At 42.7% G+C, this 20,000-nt stretch overlaps 1 protein-coding gene across 2 annotated transcripts in view; it reads left to right on the top strand.

Annotated features, from left to right (window-relative positions):
• Positions 1 to 20,000, top strand: part of LOC134451355 (cyclin-dependent kinase-like 5) — a 147,609-nt gene that overhangs the window by 96,908 nt on the left and 30,701 nt on the right. For both annotated transcript variants that reach the window (XM_063201765.1, XM_063201766.1), the window contains exons 5-9: positions 1,583 to 1,719; positions 3,361 to 3,481; positions 5,824 to 5,883; positions 13,046 to 13,136; positions 15,186 to 15,375. In XM_063201765.1, the coding sequence (XP_063057835.1) occupies positions 1,583 to 1,719; positions 3,361 to 3,481; positions 5,824 to 5,883; positions 13,046 to 13,136; positions 15,186 to 15,375 (599 nt within the window). The remainder of the gene's footprint in view (positions 1 to 1,582; positions 1,720 to 3,360; positions 3,482 to 5,823; positions 5,884 to 13,045; positions 13,137 to 15,185; positions 15,376 to 20,000) is intronic.

Genomic DNA, 20,000 nt, shown 5'->3' with positions numbered 1-20,000 from the left:
ATTGTTTTGAACTGCATCCCGATCGTGCTGAGTTACATGTACAGTATGTCTCTCTCTCTCTCTCTCTCTTGCTCTCTCTCTCTCTGTTTGTGTGTGTCTGTGTGTGTATATGGATGTCACAGAAATGTCACTTCTAGTTGCTCCGTTCTTCACCTCATTCTATGGTTGACTGCTTTCACTTCTCTTGTCATCTCTCCTCTCACTCTTGCTCCCCTCTTCGGACCCCCCCCCCCTTACTATCCTCACTAGCCTTTAACCTAACGTTCCTCTTCTTTCAGCTACATTTTCTTTTTTCCTCTTAACTTCCCTGTCCTCCTTTCTTTCTTCATCTATCTATCTATCTATCTATCTATCTATCTATCTATCTATCTATCTATCTATCTATCTATCTATCTATCTATCTATCTATCTATCTATCTATCTATCTATCTATCTATCTATCATTCTTTGGACTTTGCCCTGCCTCTGTTGTTCTAACCATCACTGTTGCTTAACTTCTCATCTCATCGCTTCCAGTTATCCCTAAACCCTGCACGCCTGTGTCCATCTCTTACTTTTTCATAGACCTCTTTCATTCTACGTTTACTTACTTGCCTTGGTGACGCCTACAACTTCTTGTTTTTACTTTGACCTCAATGCATCATCTGTGATTAATCCCGTAAATCTGAATCCCGTTTATCTTGCCAAAGAAAAGCGTTTTATTTTTTATTTTAAAGTATTTTATTATAGTGTAAGTAATATAGTAGCTGTAATAGAGTAAGCGTGTGTCATCAATGCCTGATCTAGGACATTTCAATCCTCTAAAATTACAGAGATTAAGTCACAGAGATTAAGATGGACAAAATCTCTGTGTCAAAGCCTAAATTGCATCGTATCTGTGCACTAAACACTCCCAATAGAATATTCCAGAAAGTCTGTGCTTGTGTTCAGGCCTAAGGGAACGATTTAAACCCCATTTTTGTATAGCACAGTTCACCATCTGTTAGTGTTGTAGGATTTCTGAAACCCCTTTTTCTGTGTGTCCTGCTGCAGTGAGATATAACATCACCTTGGCATCACCTTGTGTTGTGTTGCCCTGAATTTAATCTGTCTGAATTCACAAAGAAGTTTATAAGATGTTCTAGCTTATTTGTGTGTGTGTGTGTGTGTGTGTGTGTGTGTGTGTGTGTGTGTGTGTGTGTGTGTGTGTGTGTGTGTGTGTGTGTGTGTGTGTGTGTGTGTGTGTGTGTGTGTGTGTGTGTGTGTGTGTGTGTGTGTGTGCGTGCGTGCATGATTGCATGCGTGCGTTCATGCGTGCGTGCGTGCGTGTGTGTGTGCGAGATCGTGTGTGTGCATACATGCAGCGGGGGTGTCGTTCAGCTGTACTGAATTGAAAGTGTGTAAATTAATTTCATCCATCCATCCATCCATCCATCCATCCATCCATCCATCCATCCATCCATCCATCCATCCATCCATCCATCCATCCATCTATCCATCCATCCATCCATCCATCCATCCATCCATCCATCCATCCATTCATTTGTTCATGCATTCATTCATGCATTCATTCATTAATACAATGGTGTGTTGTTCTCTGCAGAGAATGAGGAGGTCAAAGAGACGACGCTTCGGGAGCTGAAGATGCTGCGCACCCTGAAGCAGGAGAACATTGTGGAGCTGAAGGAGGCCTTCAGGCGCAGGGGCAAACTATACCTGGTCTTCGAGTATGTGGAGAAGGTGGGCTAGTGTGGCCGTGTGTGTGTGTGTGTGTGTGTGTGTGTGTGTGTGTGTGTGTGTGTGTGTGTGTGTGTGTGTGTGTGTGTGTGTGTGTGTGTGTGTGTGTGTGTGTGTGTGTCTGTGTGTGTCTGTGTGTTGGGGGGGGGGTCTGTGTGTGTGTGCGTGTATGTGTGTGTGTGTGTGCGAGAGAGAGAGAGAGAGAGAGAGAGAGAGAGAGAGAGAGCGCGCGTAAGAGAGAGAGAGAGAGAGAGAGAGAGAGAGAGAGAGAGCAAGGTTGGGATACGTGTATGTGTGTGTGTGTGCAGAGAATCTATGAGTATTATCCAGTCTCTCTGGTGTGTGTGTGCGTGTGCGTGTGCGTGTATGTGTGTGTGTGTGTCTCTGGTGTGTGTGTGCGTGTGCGTGTGCGTGTGTGTGTGCGTGTGCGTGTGCAGAGTGTGTATTGGCAAGGTGAAAGTCCCAAAGCTGCTGTTCTACAGTTTTCCACTCGCACCAGATGTGCTGCCCCAGATCTACAGCTCTTGAAAAAACCCCATAATATTTTATACAGTGGACAAACACTCACCTCTGCAATAAGAGCAGAAATGTAATTTAGATATTAATGAGAAAGGTCTAATGGATCAGGCAGGTCTGTTTAAAATAAATGAATTTAGACTCTGTACTGTATACACATCGCTTTTTCTTGAAAATGAGTGTTCATGTTTGCATTTGTCCTTGCATCAACATTGGTGCACCGTCCTCAGTATCCCCTGTCTCTCTGTTTTCCAAATGAGATACAAATACAACTTTTTAAACTGTTGGGACACTGTAGATAAAAACTGTTGTGTAGTGTTGTGTTAATGAAAAAGGCCATGGGTCAGTAAGTCTGACAGTTCTTGTTTAATTTCTTTGGCTGTGGGGTGTTGTGATGGATGGTGTGTATTCCAAACTTTGCACTTTACACACAAGCAGATCACCGCCGCCTATTCCAAGTGTGTGTGTGTGTGTGTGTGTGTGTGTGTGTGTGTGTGTGTGTGTGTGTGTGTGTGTGTGTGTGTGTGTGTGTGTGTGTCTGTGTGTCTGTGTGTCTGTGTGTCTGTGGGTGTGTGTGTGTGTGTGTGTGTGTGTGTGTGTGTGCGTGCGTGTGTGTGTCTGTGTGTCTGTGGGTGTCTGTGCCTGTGTGCCTGTGTGTGTGTGTGCCTGTGTGTGTGTCTGCTTACAGTAAGTACCTACAGTATGTGGGCTCAAAAACTTCCCATTAGGATACAAAAACCTGAGAAAGGGTCTTTTGGGGGACGAAATTGCAGTCCCCAAAAATTCAACTGGGGCATTCTTAGTGATTTTGTTGTAATTGGTGAAACTGAAAGTACAAGAACATTTCTTTATTGACAGGTTGGGGTTAGGGTTTGTTTTTGGTCTGGAGACAGTTATATGTTATTTAGTTATATGTGAAGTCAATGAAAGGTACCCACAATTAACAAATTGTGTGTGTGTTAACAATTGTGTGTGTGTGTGTGTGTGTGTGTGTGTGTGTGTGTGTGTGTGTGTGTGTGTGTGTGTGTGTGTGTGTGTGTGTGTGTGTGTGTGTGTGTGTGTGTGTGTGTGTGTGTGTGTGTGTGTGTGTGTGTGTGTGTGTGTGTGTGTACTCGCATGTGTTTATAGAATATGCTGGAGCTGTTGGAGGAGTTTCCAAACGGCGCCCCCTCCGAGAAAGTGCGGAACTACATCTTCCAGCTCATCAAAGCAATCCACTGGTGCCATAAGAACGACATCGTGCACAGAGGTGAGAGGCATCTCTTAGCTCTTAAATCTACCTCTCCATATTCACATTCACTCTCATTCACCTCCAGCTCTGTCTCCAAAGGCAATAGGCACTACCTGTATGATTTATCCAATTGAGTTCACTCCCAAAATGGACTTCATGACACCTTTTAGTCTCTGACTAAATTCCTAGATTATTCCTGTGGAGACAGAAAACGTTATATACATTATAACAGGTTTAACTTGTGACAATGCACCACACTTGTTTTAAATTTGATGTCACCAGAATGACAAGAACTAAGTCGCAATGCCTTACTAATGACTAGAGATATAGTGGTATTACTATGGTGGTAAACTCTTTTTTCCACATTTTTACGCTGACATCCATCCTGTAGCACCTTACCATTGTTGGGCAAACAGCTATTACACTTTGCAATAAGAAAGATAGCTAACTAACAGAGTGCACATAGGAAAGCAGAATATAACACTCCTTCCCTGCTCCTCATCCCTCGGCAGTGCAGCGCTGTGCTATGATGTCAGGGTGTTTGGGTCCCGTTTCATAATGTGCGAGTTGCTAGACATTCTTCCGCGGTGGGGTAATGGGATTAGCTTGTCATCCCGGTCTGCTCGATAGTCTTGCCTGCTACGCTGTGAGCTCCTTGGCAGGAGTCCTGGAGAGCAGCAGCAGCCATCGTCCAGATGGCCTGATGCTCCGAGACGAAAACACAAGACAATATTTCGACTCCCCAACACATGATCAGAACCTTTATGGCGCACACAAGCGCACGAGGAACCAGACATTGTTTGTCCTACACATGGACGATGGTCAGATGTACGATTTGTTTTATTACCTCTGTTGTTTTTGGTTGCATTGGTTTGTTTGTCTGTTTGTTTGTCAGCAGGATAACTCAAAAAGTTATGAATGGATTTTGATGAAATTTTGTGGAGTTGTTGGAAATGACAAAATAACAACTGATTACATTTTGGTGCTGGAATAGTTAGAAATGCTTAATAAGAAGAGAAAAGCAGGGGAAAACGATGATGAAAAAGACATGTATAAAAAGAAAATATACAGAAACTTTATAACGAGGAGAAGAAGAGGCAGAGAGGTGACCTGGTGGGGGCTATTTTCTTTCTATTTTCGGATCGCATTTGAATTTTGACATTCCAGTTGCTAACTCCTTAAAAACACAGAAAAGGTAGAAAAAGACAGATTTGAAATAAAGAAATTAGGGTGTAACCCCATTGCCTTGGCAGAGGTTTGCACTCAACGAGTTCTTCAAGTTTGTTTTGTTTTCAATCTTAGACTAAATAGAACAAGACTATGGAGAATGTGTGTTGTATTTCCGGTGTCAAGGTCAATGACCATCAACATTAAGGCCCCCCAACACATGAGCAGGCCTTTAAATCGTCCACAAATGCACAGAGCCAGACAAGTGTGTGTCCTATGGTACGTGGACGATGTTCAGATTTGTAATCGATTTCTTCACTTTTTTTCTGAAGACCAAAGGAAAGGAAGACCAAGGACAAAAAGACACAGGTTGTTGTTTTCAAACAACGTACAGATGTACAGATCAATGTTGTTTTGATTTGTTCCTTTCCACAAACCCAAACAGAACGTGGTTTTGGGGAAAGGTCACTGTGCTCTTCTGCTTTTAAGTGTTTCCTCTTGGGTAGGTGCTGCTGCTGTCTCTATGTCTGACTCTGTACGTGTGAGATGGATCTGAGAAGCTCAGTAGCCCTGAGAGGTCTTCACACATTGATTTCTCTAACAAGGGACCTGCAGTGCAGCCTTTTAATGGTGTATATGATACACTACTACTGCCAGCAGGGAAGCATTGAGAAAATAGCCCCCACCAGGTCGCCTCTCTGCTTCTTCTTCTTCTTCTTCTTCTTCTTCTTCTTCTTCTTCTTCTTCTTCTTCTTCTTCTTCTTCTTCTTCTTCTTCTTCTTCTTCTTCTTCTTCTTCTTCTTCTTCTTCTCCTCGTTATAAAGTTTCTGTACACTATACATCTTTCTTTTTCTTCATATTTTCCCCCTACTTTTCTCTTCTTATAAAGCATTTCTAGCTTTGCTTTTTATATACTATGTCTCTATCTTGGTATTTTGCTTTTTTTTCTTCTTCTTCTTGTTCCCCTCCCTTTTTCCTTCCTTATTTCCTTCTTTATTTCTTTGTTGCTTTCTTGCTTTTTCCTTTCTTGCTTTCTTTCCTTCTCGGAATTGGATAGGAATGATCTAATTCAAGGTCTTCAAGCTTCAGAACCAATCCACTTGCACAACGTACAGCTCCTTTACAAGTAGGCCTACTCCTTTAACCTCCATAACTATATTTCTTCTCATGCATTTCTATGTCTCCTCTCGCAGACATCAAGCCCGAGAACCTCCTCATCAGCTGCGATGACGTCCTGAAGCTGTGTGACTTTGGTGAGTTTGACGCAGGTGGTGACCTCCCAGTGAGAGGCAGGCGACCCACTTACAGTACTCTCGGGTCACACTCAGGTCGCCGTCCAGCAGTGTGTGTGTGTCTGTGTGTGTGTGTGTGTGTGTGTGTGTGTGTGTGTGTGTGTGTGTGTGTGTGTGTGTGTGTGTGTGTGTGTGTGTGTGTGTGTGTGTGTGTGTGTGTGTGTGTGTATGTGTGTGTGTGTGTGTGCGCCATCTCGCTCCAGTTTAGGGTCTGTGTTTAAGGTGTTCTTTCTCCTATGCTCTCTCTTTCTCTTTCTCTCTCTTTCTCTTTCTCTCTCTCTCTCTCTCTCTCTCTCTCTCTCTCTCTCTCTCTCTCTCTCTCTCTCTCTCTCTGTCTCTCTCTCTCTCTCTCTCTCACACACACACACACACACACACACACCACACGCGCGCACACGCACACACACACACACACACACACACACACACACACACACACACACACACACACACACACACACACACACACACACACACACACACACACACACACACACACACACACACACACACACACACACACACACACACACACACACACACACCTCCTTTCCTCCTTTCCATGACCCCTTTATATTTTCTGTCCTCCATTGATTTGTGTATTCCATCTCACTCGTTTCGGGCCCGTGTGCCACAAGTACACTCTCCTGCAATCTCCACCAAACCTAATCCTAACATTCTGGGAATGAGTATATCCTGTGTGTGAATACACTGTTCCACCACCATCTACAATCCACTCCCCTTCAACCACTGTAGGACTCTTTGCCAAACAGAATCAGTAATGTCCATGTAGGTCCAAAGCATACAAAGCTGTTCAGAGCAAGGTCATAGTTTATCCTTGCACTGGCACCTACACCTGTTGACACTCATATAGTCTTATCACACAACCTAACCAACCTGTCCATTTAATGTATATAGTATGTTGTATGCGTACATGTGTTGGAATGTGCATGTACAGGTGAATGTGTGTATGAAGGTGTGAGTATGTCTATGTGTATGAATGTACAGTATATTGCATGTGATGTCCTTATGTTTGTCCCTGTGTATTTCAATAGTGTACTGCTATCTGTTTCATGTCTTAATGTTGGCTTGTAACATGTCTTTGACGGTGGTGAAAACAAATTTCCCTCTGGGACAATAAAGGCAATCTAATCTAAGTCCATCTGTTTAACCTTTTCATGCATGAGTTACTGCTTGGTCAGATGCCCATGGCCATGTACATGCCTGTTATTGAAGGCTCTCTGCGATCACATCTGCATGAACAGGCTATTCATTTGACATTGACTGCAGGGGTGCAATTTCTCCAAGGCCCCTTTTTCAACCTCTGACCCCCCCATGGGGCTGGAAACCCCATTCATTAATCTATCCATTCTGCGGCTGTGTAAGCATTTTTTTGTAGCATCGCTCGGTCCTGTCATACAGCTTGACTTGCGGATGAGTAGGGCGGTGAGTGCAAGCAGGGACGCTGACAGCTTTTGCTGGACCCAGAACAAAGTCATCTGAAAGGGCCCCCAACCCAATACATACAACTTAATGGGGACCCAATTCTGGGCCCCCTATCTCCATGGGCCTGGAACAACAGACCCGTTTGCCCCCCCTGTCAGTGGATCTGAGTGCAGGTGTTTTATGAGAGCACAGGAAGAGGCAACATATGCCCTCAGTTTAACCAGAGAGTAGAGAGAGAGAGGTTCCATTGGCCCATTGTTTCCGGGTTCTATTATTGCAAGGGGGAGGGGGGGGGAATCCCCCTTTAGGCAGACCTAGGCAGACCTAAGGACTGTTCTATTCAATGCTAGGAGTATTATGGCACGGCCCTTTAGGCATACCGGAACCTGGTCACGTTAGGTGCCCATAGCAACCTATTACAATGGCATATCTCTATATACTTAAAGAATCTCTGGTTTAACACCTCGCGCTTCACGCTTCACTCACCTGCTGCTGCTACTACTACTGCTGTGCTATGAGGACCTCAAGCTAGAACGACCATCACCACACAGAGATGGTGCAGCATTATGACTGAGGACCTTTGAGCTCTGGATTGGGTACACCAAAGGGTGAATAAGACAGAAGACTCTGTGTAATAGAGGGCAGAACTCTTGAAACACAGTCCATGCACGCATGCACACACGCACACATGTATGCAGGCAAGCACATGCACGCGCACACACACACACACACACACGGATTGGACGAAATGGGCAATTGCCGTGTCCAATTTCCATGGATGGACTAAATGGTGAAGAGAAACAATGAAGCCATCCCTGATCTCACCTATCTGTACTGTATATGGTGGAGGTTATTGGCAACCAAAGACTATGCAGGGTCCTGAGAGAAAAAGAGAAAGAGACAGAGAGAGACAGAGAGAGACAGAGACAGAGAGAGATTGGACTGTATAGAGGAGAGACGGAGGCTGGAGGAGGGGGCAAAGACACGGACATCATAAAGATTTTCCAGGGCCAGTGCAGGTGTGTCAGAAGAGCAGGGGAAGACAGCACATCCCCTCAGTAAACACTTCACGCTTCACGCTCGATGTGTCACGCTGCACTCACCTGTGGCATCTGCCAGTTTAATGCTTCCCTGCCTCCCTCACACTCACACTCACACACACACACACACACACACACACACACACACACACACACACACACACACACACACACACACACACACACACACACACACACACACACACACACACACACACACCATTTCAATATTTCACACACAAACACACACACACACACACACACACACACACACACACACACACACACACACACACACACACACACACACACACACACACACACACACACACACACACACACACACACACACACACACACACACACACACACACACACAATTTCAATTTTGAACACACACACATATGCTGTCAAATCCAGCAATCTTTTTGCAGTCAAACTAAACGACACTGGGTGACATTTGGTGTCGGGTGCGTGGTGACATTCATAATGTGTGACAGGCAGACAGGCAATGGCAGACATTGGGCGGCAGAGGATGGTTTCATTTTTTGGTAACACTTTCTATGAAGCCCATATCTATAGCGCATTATGAGCGCATTTATAACAAATTATAATGCACATTATAATTACTTACAACGCATTATGACTACACCCATGATGTTTCATGATGTGTTATGTTAACAGTAACGAATAACCATGAATCTATCTTATAATGCTTTATAAATCCAAGGGTGTTATGAGTGCTCGTGACTGGATATAAACTACAGGCTGCCTGATGGGGCTTATAGTACATTACGATGCATTATAGATGTGTATTATACAGTGCATTATAGATGCATCCATATGAACTACACTTTACTTAGAGCACACATTGACCACTTATGATCTCACATGAAGCATTATAGCATCTTATGAGCCCTTATGACAGTTTATCATCCAGGTCTGTGCATAGAGGGGTATAGGTGCTCATAATATACTATAAGCCCCATCAGGCAGCCTGTAGTTTATAGCCAGTCATGAGCACTCATGACACCCTTGGATTTATAAAGCATTATAAGCTAGATTCACGGTTATTCATAACTGTTAACATAAAGCATCATGAAGCATTATGGCTGTAGTCATAATACGTTATAAGTAATTATAATGGGCATTATAATTTGTTATGAATGCACTTATAATGTGGGCTTTAAGTAAAGTGTTACCCATTTTTTTTTTATTATTCCTACTAGTGCTGGGACATTAATGCATTAATTTCGATTAATTAATCACACAAAAATTAACGCGATTAAAACAATTAATTCGTTTTAATCGCACTATAATATAGCTATGATAGTTCTGGATTAGACCAGTGGATGGCAATATTATGCCTGATGGTAAGGCAAGGCAAGGCAAGTTTATTTATATAGCGCATTTCATACACAGGTGCAACTCAATGTGCTTCACAAAGTTAACAAATGTAAATGAAAGGAAAACAGGGAAGAAAGAAGGAAATGAATTAGAGTCAAAAAAACATTTAAAACATTAAGATAAAACATAAGGTAAAAGTAATAATAAAATAAAACATAAATAAACATAAAACCTTGACGCAGTCTTCAGATTTTAACTGTTCGACGACAGAGGAGTCTGTCCTCCTTTTTTCCGTTTACCTGATAGAGTCTAGAATTGTCAGGGTTTTGTCTTCTCTTATTTTACCGTCTTTTCATTGAATCCTCAGAATTTAACTGTTCGACGACAGAGGAGTCTGGCCTCCTTTTTTCCGTTTACCTGATAGAGTCTAGAATTGTCAGGGTTTTGTCTTCTCTTATTTTACCGTCTTTTCATTCAATAATTTAAGAAAGCATCTGAGAACAGCTTTGTCTTGAGTCTAGATTTAAAGCTATCAATAGTGGGTGCATTTTTTACGTCATCTGGAAGCTGGTTCCAAAGCTTTGAAGCATAGAAGCTAAAGGCTGCCTCTCCACACTTTGTTTTGACTTTTGGAATCACCAGCAAATTCTTCTCCGTTGACCTTAGTGACCTGGTCGGTGCATACAGCTGAAACATATCCAGTAGATATGTGGGTCCCATTCCATTTAATGATTTAAACACAAGTAGCATTGCCTTAAAATCAATTCTGTAGCTTACTGGGAGCCAATGCAGCGATCTTAAAATTGGAGTAATGTGGTCAAACTTCCTTGTCTTTGTAAGAACCCTTGCAGCTGCATTTTGTATCAGTTGAAGCTGTTTAATGGTCTTATTTGGGAGGCCAGTACAAAGACTGTTACAGTAATCAACTTTACTAGAAATGAAGGCATGTATTAGCTTCTCCAGATCATGTTTAGACATCAGGCCCCTAAATTTAGAGACGTTTTTGTGATAAAATGCAGACTTAGTAATAGCTTTCATGTGACTGTTGAAATTTAGGTCACTGTCAATGAGGACCCCAAGATTTTTAACTGTTTCCCTTGGTTTCAGTCCCTTCGTTTCAAGGATAGTAGCAATCTTTTGTTTCTCCTCTCTTTTCCCAAATATAATTACTTCAGTTTTTTCTGTGTTCAGCTGGAGGAAATTGTGAGACGTCCATTTGTTAATTTGGTCCATGCAATGATAGAGTGATTCAAGGGGGGTGTAGTCATTGGGGGACATAGATAAGTAGAGCTGGGTATCATCCGCATAGCTATGGTAATTTATGGAGTTATTCTCGATAATGTGTCCCAGTGGCAACATATACAGATTGAACAGTAGTGGTCCCAGAATGGAGCCCTGGGGGACCCCACAATCCAGAGACATTGGTGATGAAGTATGTCTTCCAATGGCGACAAAAAAACTTCTTTGTTGTAAGTACGATTTTAACCAGTCGATCACTATGCCCGTAAAGCCAACACAGTGTTCCAGTCTATGTAGTAGTATAGAATGATTAACTGTGTCGAAAGCAGCACTTAAATCGAGTAGCACCAAGACGGATGATTTGCCAGCATCAGAATTCAATCTTATGTCATTCATAACTTTAATAAGAGCTGTTTCAGTGCTGTGGTAGGCACGGAAACCTGATTGAAACTTATCAAAATAGCTATTAGACATTAAAAAGGCAGTTAATTGGTTAAAAACAATGTTCTCTATTATTTTACCCATGAATGGTAGATTGGATATGGGCCTATAGTTGTTTAGTACCAGTGCATCCAGGTTGTTCTTTTTCAGTAAGGGTTTCACAACTGCTTCTTTCAGACAGCCTGGGAATATGCCTGTTTGTAGTGAGGTGTTGATGATCTGAAGTACATCTGGTGATATTAGATGTAAGATGGATTTGAAGAAGGCTGTTGGTAGAATATCTAAGTCAGATGTAGAGGAGCTAAGACTTTGTACCGTTCTATTAAGAATGTCCACATCAACTAAATTAAAATTTCTCATGAGGTTAGGATTTAACTTCACCGTAGCAAGTTGGTCCGAATCTTGGGTCAGTTGCACATGTGTGAGTATGTTTGTACGTATTTTTTCAATCTTTCCTTTGAAAAAGGATGCAAACTCATTGCATTTGCTGACTGAGAGGAACTCAGAGGGCATTTGATTTGGGGGCCATGCTAGCTTTTCCACAGTGCCAAACAGGACGCGTGCATTATTCATATTTCTGTGGTAAACAGCCTGCTGAAACTGAGAAGAGTTCTCTCTTCTTTTAGAAATAAACATTTTTAGATTAAGCTTATTTATTGCCATTATTCAAAATCCATGTGAATTTTTTTTTCTGTTCTCAAGTCAGATATTTAAATACGATTAAAATGCGATTAATTCGATTAATTTCAAAGCCTATAGATTAATTTGATTAAAAAAATGTAATCAAATCTCAGCCCTAATTCCAACGGAAAAAAGAAAAGTAATGGTTCAAAAGAGGAAACACAAGGAGGGGAGGTAAAGGGCACAGCTGACACCATGGGATGATATTTTACGCCTGTCCAGTCAACTTTTTCCTTCGTCTGTGCATCTGTCTGTCATCTCTTTATCTCCACAAATATGGCAGCCTCTGTAAGCTCTCTGGCTGTTTCAGGCTTGTGGGTCTCACACACACACACACACACACACACACACACACACACACACACACACACACACACACACACACACACACACACACACACACACACACACACACACACACACACACACACACACACACACACACAAAGCAAATCCACCGTCTCACATAAAAATATTTTGGTTGCACCATGCATCAGAAAAAAAAATTAAGAGGCAATACTAAATGCCCATTATACTGAGAATACAATTTATAGTCATTATGCAGTAGTGGCCCTTCACACAACAGTGTTTATGGAGTGCCAAAAACGGCCAGTCTGGATAGGGTTAAATGCACTTTTCTTTTCATGTGATATCCGTGAACTAGTATCATTGCAATTGGATTGGGGCCATCGTTATCTTATTTTCTCCTCCCACATTCAAAGAAAATGAAGGCTGATTTAACTGCAAATGAATGAGAAGCACAACAAACCAATATACAATTTGAAAAAAATAATTTTCAATATGTATGATACACCATTTTGTAGAGCAGCTCTTCATTCCCACAATACAGATCTGTATGTATGTGATGGTTTTATGTACCTCATTGTATGTCATATGTATCTCTTTTTTATGTATCTCCTCATTGGTAGGCTTTGCTCGCAACCTGTCGGAGGGAAATGACGCCAACTACACCGAGTACGTGGCTACCAGATGGTACCGCTCACCTGAGCTGCTCCTGGGGTGAGTTACTGGTGTGTGTGTGTGTGTGTGTGTGTGTGTGTGTGTGTGTGTGTGTGTGTGTGTGTGTGTGTGTGTGTGTGTGTGTGTGTGTGTGTGTGTGTGTGTGTGTGTGTGTGTGTGTGTGCGTGCGCGGTTGGAGTGGACATGGATGTGTGTGTGTGTAGCTGTTTGTGTTTATACATAATGTATCACATCTCAGAGTGCGTGGGAGAGGCTGCTGCTAACGTTATGTTAGGTAAGTAGACTGGCTTTCCCCACACCGTGTGTGTGTGTGTGTGTGTGTGTGTGTGTGTGTGTGTGTGTGTGTGTGTGTGTGTGTGTGTGTGTGTGTGTGTGTGTGTGTGTGTGTGTGTGTGTGTGTGTGTGTGTGTGTGTGTGTGTGTGTGTGTGTGTGTGTGCGTGCGTGCGTGCGTGCGTGCGTGCGTGCGCATGGACTAGCTTTCCTCTGCATCTCCACTCCACAGGACATATCTTTTTTTTTCTTTTCTTTTTTTTTACAAAAACTCTCATCTCTTTCCACCTGCTGGTTAAGACAAATGGTTTTGGGAAGGAAGACATTCACAGAGCATATTCTCTCTCTCTCTCTCTCTCTCTCTCTCTCTCTCTCTCTCTCTCTTTCGCTCTCTCTCTCTCCTCTCTAGCACAACATCCGTCATTCCTCACCTTACGTCAACTCCTCAGTTTTTGCAGGAAGTTGTATTCATCCATCCATCCCCACCTCACCTTTCTCAACCAGATACGGAGGCAGGATATGCCCAGATATGTCTCTGTTATGTCACTTGTTTGTCACTCAGTGTTTTTTTGTTAAAGGTACAAGTACTACATAAGAACAGGAGGTTCTTCTTTATCCTAAGCTCACCATTTCATAATTTAGTATCCTGTCTCTTGTCTCTCCTGAACACACTGCCTTAATTTACCTCAGACTGTTCTTGGATAATGCATTAGTTATGGTACGGTGGATGTGTGCATTCAAAGCATACAGAGAGAGAGAGAGAGAGAGAGAGAGAGAGAGAGAGAGAGAGAGAGAGAGAGAGAGAGAGAGAGAGAGAGGTGAAGAGGACTGGTTGTCTGGGTTGTTTGGGTTGTTATGGTCACGGACCACGGTAGGCTAAATGCAGGACTATTTCAAGTGCAGAAGAACATTAATAATAGAGAAGTGTGTGCTTATGCTGCTTTTCATTGGCTCTTGTTCTCCTCATCTTTCTACTATCTTCTATCTTCCTCTCTCTCTCTCTCTCTCTCTCTCTCTCTCTCTCTCTCTCTCTCTCTCTCTCTCTCTCTCTCTCTCTCTCTCTCTCTCTCTCTCTCTCTCTCTCTCTCTCTCACTTCCTTCCCATGACCCCTTTATGTTTTCCATGTAATGCTGTTTTTATCCCTCCTTCCCTCTACATCTACCCTTTAAACTACCCCTACACCTGTCTGTCTCGGTCTCCTTGTCATATGTACTGTATGACTGGGTGGGTGACTGTACCAATACCCTCCATCTCCCCCAGAGCCCCCTATGCCAAGGTGGTGGGCATCAGAAGTGAAAGCGGGAAAGCCCACCTGGGAAACTCCCATTGTCATTGTGACACAGCTCATAACAAAATTGTATGCCTCACCGGTGTAAGGGGCCATCCCCAAATAGTGCCGCGCAGTAGGAGTACGGCAGGACAGAGGAGGATGGGGGAGAGCACTGGTTAATTACTCCCACACCCACCTGGCAGGTTGGGAGTCGAACCGGCAACCTTTGGGATACATACAGTATGTCCTCAAAAGCTCCCTATGCTAAGATGGTCTGTGTGTATTTGAAGGGTTTATTTGCAAAACGGTGTATCTCCATTTTGTAGAATGTTGGGAAATTGAACGTTTTTTATTGGGCATTCCATTGAATTGCATTGCAAAATGCATTTTATATAGGTTAAAAATGTATGTTCTCAAAATATTTGAATGGTAAGAATTCATACATGGGTGATAGGACCTCCGAACAGTCATTTCCAATAATAAAATGCAAAAGTCAAAAAATGGAGATACATCGTTTTGCAAATAAACCCTTCATTTATCTCCCAGGGCTCCGTATGGTAAGGCTGTGGACATGTGGTCGGTGGGCTGTATCCTGGGTGAGCTGAGCGATGGGCAGCCCCTGTTCCCGGGCGAGAGCGAGATCGACCAGCTCTACACCATCCAGAAGGTGCTGGGACCACTGCCCCCAGAGCAGATGAAACTCTTCTACAACAACCCCCGCTTCCACGGCCTGAGGGTGAGCCTTTCAGTCTGCGGATGTGAGGTTGTGTGTGTGTGTGTGTGTGTGTGTGTGTGCGCGCGCGTGTGTGTGTGTTCGTGCGTGCTCATCTGCAACTGAACAACAGCCTGAGGGTTGAAGGTGGTATTCAGCATGGAGTTATAGGTTGGTGTGTGTGCGTATGTGTGTGTGTGTGTGTGTGTGTGTGTGTGTGTGTGTGTGTGTGTGTGTGTGTGTGTGTGTGTGCGTGTGTGTGTGTGTGTGTGTGTGTGTGTGTGTGTGTGTGTGTGTGTGTGTGTGTGCGCGTGTGCGTGTGTGCATTCATGCATGTGTGTTGGATTAACAACTTTTGCAGAGCGTCAGTTGCAAACTTCACTGTCAAAGCAGGTTTCATGGCTTTCTTTCAAAAGTACGATCTGAAATGTGTTGAGCGGTGTTGAGCACATTTATTTTAGAGTCTGTGTCTGTATCTCTTCCTCACCACACCTTAGACCAGCTCAGGTTTCCTCCTTGTAATGTTAGTCCCACTAAGACACGTTTTCTCACTTAGTGTCTAGTGTCTAGCGCCAATAATTAATTTGTCATTGTTTAGATTACAATAGATTAGCTTCAATTGTATTGTCATTACATTTACATGTATAAATACAGGGCACCGGCCCAGCCATGGCTCGGTCGGCTGGGCACTGTGCTGCTACACCGGTGACCCAGGTTTGATTCCGGCGCAGGTCATATCCTCATTCCCCATCTCTCTCTGCCCGTTAATTTCCTGTCTCACTCCAAACTGTCCTGCCACCGATTAAAGCTAAAGGGCCCCCAAAAAATATTTTTACAAAAATACAGGGTAACAAAATGTTGTATTGCAGTATAGGGTAATACAATGTGGTGATAAATGTAATGTAAATGGGTAATGTACAAAAGGCCTATTTTTGCCTTCAAAGTCATGTGCTGAAGTTATATACTGTATGTTAACAGCGTTGAGGTTATTTACTGTATGTAAACAACTAGTTTGAATGGAAGCTATTAGTGTCTTGAATAAACCCTTTCCCCTGCTTCTGACAAATTAGGATATGAAGGTACCACTCCGTCAGAAACCAGGAATGCGGCAACATCTTATCCTGAAAAAGGAGAGTCTGCCCACACTCTGACACACATTCATGTAAATGGTGATGTGATGACCCAATTCCTCTACAAACAGCATCACAAATATACTCAATTCCAAGATATCCCTTATATGTGGGCTATTTAATTGCATGTCAGCTTAGCCAGAGAATGCCAACGACAGCGATCTCTGCGTGTTAATGACAACCTCTTGTCACGCATCCCTTATTTGATAAAATGTCACTGATGTTATTAAATGTAATGCGATACAATATGCCATCGAAACGATCACATTGTTTTTGATTCAGCCCATCTCGTTAAGTGCACGCCGCATTGTCTGAAGGGAATTTAACTTCAATGGTTTTGCATACCAATGAGCCAGTTAATGTAAGAAAGAAAGATGGAAGAGGCAATAACTTTAAATATAATCACAAGCTAAGTGACCTTAAAATTGATTTCCTCATCTACAGTGCCACACTGTGTGATTGCATCACAAATCATGTAAAACAAAAAACAGATGACAATCATTTCATTACAAATACATCATTTAAAAAATATATTCCTACCATGCAGGCACCCTGACTAAATAGTGAGATTGGCAAAGGAGCGCATGGTTCTTCTTGTCTTGATTGAATAAATCAGCATGATGTTATTGATGGCTATTTCTGACAATTTCCGCACCCCATTGGCAAGGGCTTGCTTAGTGCCTAAGTTCATCTCACTCTGTGTCAGCTATCCATCTGTCTCCCCACCGCTCTCTGTGAGCAGGGCCGGCTGAATGCACAGGATATGGCTGCAGCCTAGGGGCCCCAACGTGCCAGGAGGCCCCTGATTGGCCAAAAGTGGTAAAATTGCAGGATGGTGACAAGAAAAAAATGTCTGTTGTGTTCAGTACAGTTGGTAGACATGTTATATTTAATTCCCTAGCTTGTAAGTATGACACTATCTATGTAAATTTGTCACGAAAATCGCCTTCTGGGGGGCCCACAGCAACTTTTGGCCTAGTAGGGGCCACAGGCGATCTTAGTCCGGTCCTGTCTATGAGTGAATCTCTTTAGTGCTGTGCTGCAATGCTCTCATCCAGCGCTCGCTGCACTCCTCTCAGTCTTTGTTTATCTCTGTCCTCTTTTTCTGTCTGTATCTCACTCTCTTTCTGTAACACCAACCCTTCTCTCTCTCTCTCTCCCTCTATCTCTCTCTCTCTCTCTCTCTCTCTCTCTCTCCCTCTCTCTCTCTCTCTCATTCTCATTCCTCTCCTTTTCTTTCTGGCCGTGAGCCTGCCACTGTCACCGATAGCGTCATGGTGAGTCATCTTGGCTTGCTGGTTGGCTGTGCTGTGCTGTGCTGTGGTGCTGAGGCGACAGGGGCTGTTCAGAGGCAGTGGAGCTGGTCAGGCCAGCGGGGGAGGACAGGGCTGATTGGGCTGAAGGGCTGTTAAGGGGGGAAGACCAGGGGCCGGATTCACAAAGCTTTCTTAAGAACTAAATAGTTCTTAACTTTCACTTTTCTGACTTAAGACAAAAGTTAAGAAGATTCCATATTCACAAACGGAATTCTTAAGTTGTTTCTTAACTTTCTTCCTAAGATTTTCCCCTAAGAAAAAAGTTAAGAATATTGAGATTCTTGAAGACTATTTTCTTGAGATTTGTCTTAGTTTTCTTCTCAAATTTAAGACAACCCTACACCCTGTCTTAACAGTCACATTTTATTTATTTGAACCCAATTTCACAAAACGGAATTCCAAAAAATATTTCATTCAATGTAACTTTTAGTGGCTTTATCTTAAGCCTATTGAATGTAGTCAGTTTGTTCAACTAAAATATTAAGATAGGCCTACATTTTATATAGGCTCTATTATACAAAAGGTATATTGTATTACTGTAAATGCAACAATAATAATATATTAATTAAATGTTATTAATGTATTTGTATTATTATTATTATTATTATTATTATTATTATTATTATTATTATTATTATTATTATTAGCTATTATTATTATACTTATAATAATAATAATGATAATAATAATAATTATTATTATTATTAGTAGTAGTAGTAGTAGTAGTAGTAGTAGTAGTAGTAGTAGTAGTATTATCATCACAACAATAATACTTATCATTTTAATTATGTTGTAGTAATAATGATGATAATGTATTAAATTATGTTTAGGAGCAAGCAGTTTTTTTTTCTAGGCCTACATAGTGTTTGGAGTAGGTAGAATCCTGTTGATTGCCATGGCAACTAAGAAGCATTATTCTAAAAAGTTCTTAAGTGAGGAAGAAATTAAGAAGTTCTTAAGAACTGGCATTGTTCTCAAGAAAATATTGAAGAATTTCACTTAAGATAGATCTTAGGAACTTCTTAGTTTTTTTTCTTAAGAATCTTCCTAAGATTTATCTTAAGAATAGTTTTGTGAATCCGGCCCCATGTCATGGTGGAAAAGGACAGGGCTGATTAGGGTGGGGATGAGAAGTTGGTCAGGGTGGAAAAGGACAGGTGATGGGTGGTGATGCGAAAGGCTGGTCATGATGAAACAAGGACAGGGGCTGGTCAGGTGTTGGGAGTAGAAACCGCTCATGTTGGGTGTTTTTTAACCTACACTAACAGACATAGTATGTATATCTCTGGCTTCCTCTTCTCTTGCACATGCTCACAGAAATAGTTAACACAAACACATATGTATAAGTAGACCTCCTTGGTATAAACAGACACTGAACAAAGACAATATACACTAGTTATCACAATGTTGAAGTACCAACAAGACTTTTTCATACTGTTACCACCACCCTTTAACAACACATTCGAAGACAGTCCCTGCCGATCCCCCCCCCCACCCCCCTCCTGCAGGTTTTACTTGCAAACCTCATCACACACCTGGTCGTAACAGCTTGACACCGCAACCATACACACACCTAACACACATGTACACACACACACACACACACACACACACATACACGCACGCACGCACGCACGCACGCACGCACACACACACACACAACACAACACAACACATGCACGCACACACACACACACACACACACACACACACACACACACACGCGCACGCACGCACGCACGCACGCACGCACGCACACACACAAACACAAACATTCACACACATGCACCTGGGACTTGATTAGCTGAATCAGGGAGTACTGTAACAAACAGAGCTAGGTGTTAGCTCTGCAGGAAGGCAACTATTCACACAGAGAGCAGATTGTGCCTGTTTGGCCTTCTCTACACACACAGACACACACACACACACACACACACACACACAGACACACACACACAGACACACACACACACACACACACACACACACACACACACACACACACACACACACACACACACAGACACACACGCACGCACGCACGCACACACACACACACACACACACACACACACACACACACGCAAATAGCTTTGCAAATCAGCAAATAAGTCTCCTTCCAAAACAAACCAGGAGCCTGCGAGTAAGCACTTCTGGCCTATGAGTGTACACGTGCAGTACACCGGCATGCCCTGGGGATGTG

Source organism: Engraulis encrasicolus, chromosome 6, assembly GCF_034702125.1.
Source record: "Engraulis encrasicolus isolate BLACKSEA-1 chromosome 6, IST_EnEncr_1.0, whole genome shotgun sequence".
NCBI lineage: Eukaryota > Metazoa > Chordata > Actinopteri > Clupeiformes > Engraulidae > Engraulis > Engraulis encrasicolus.
The sequence above is the reverse complement of the archived record's forward strand: the minus strand, read 5'-3'. Positions and strand labels throughout refer to the sequence as shown.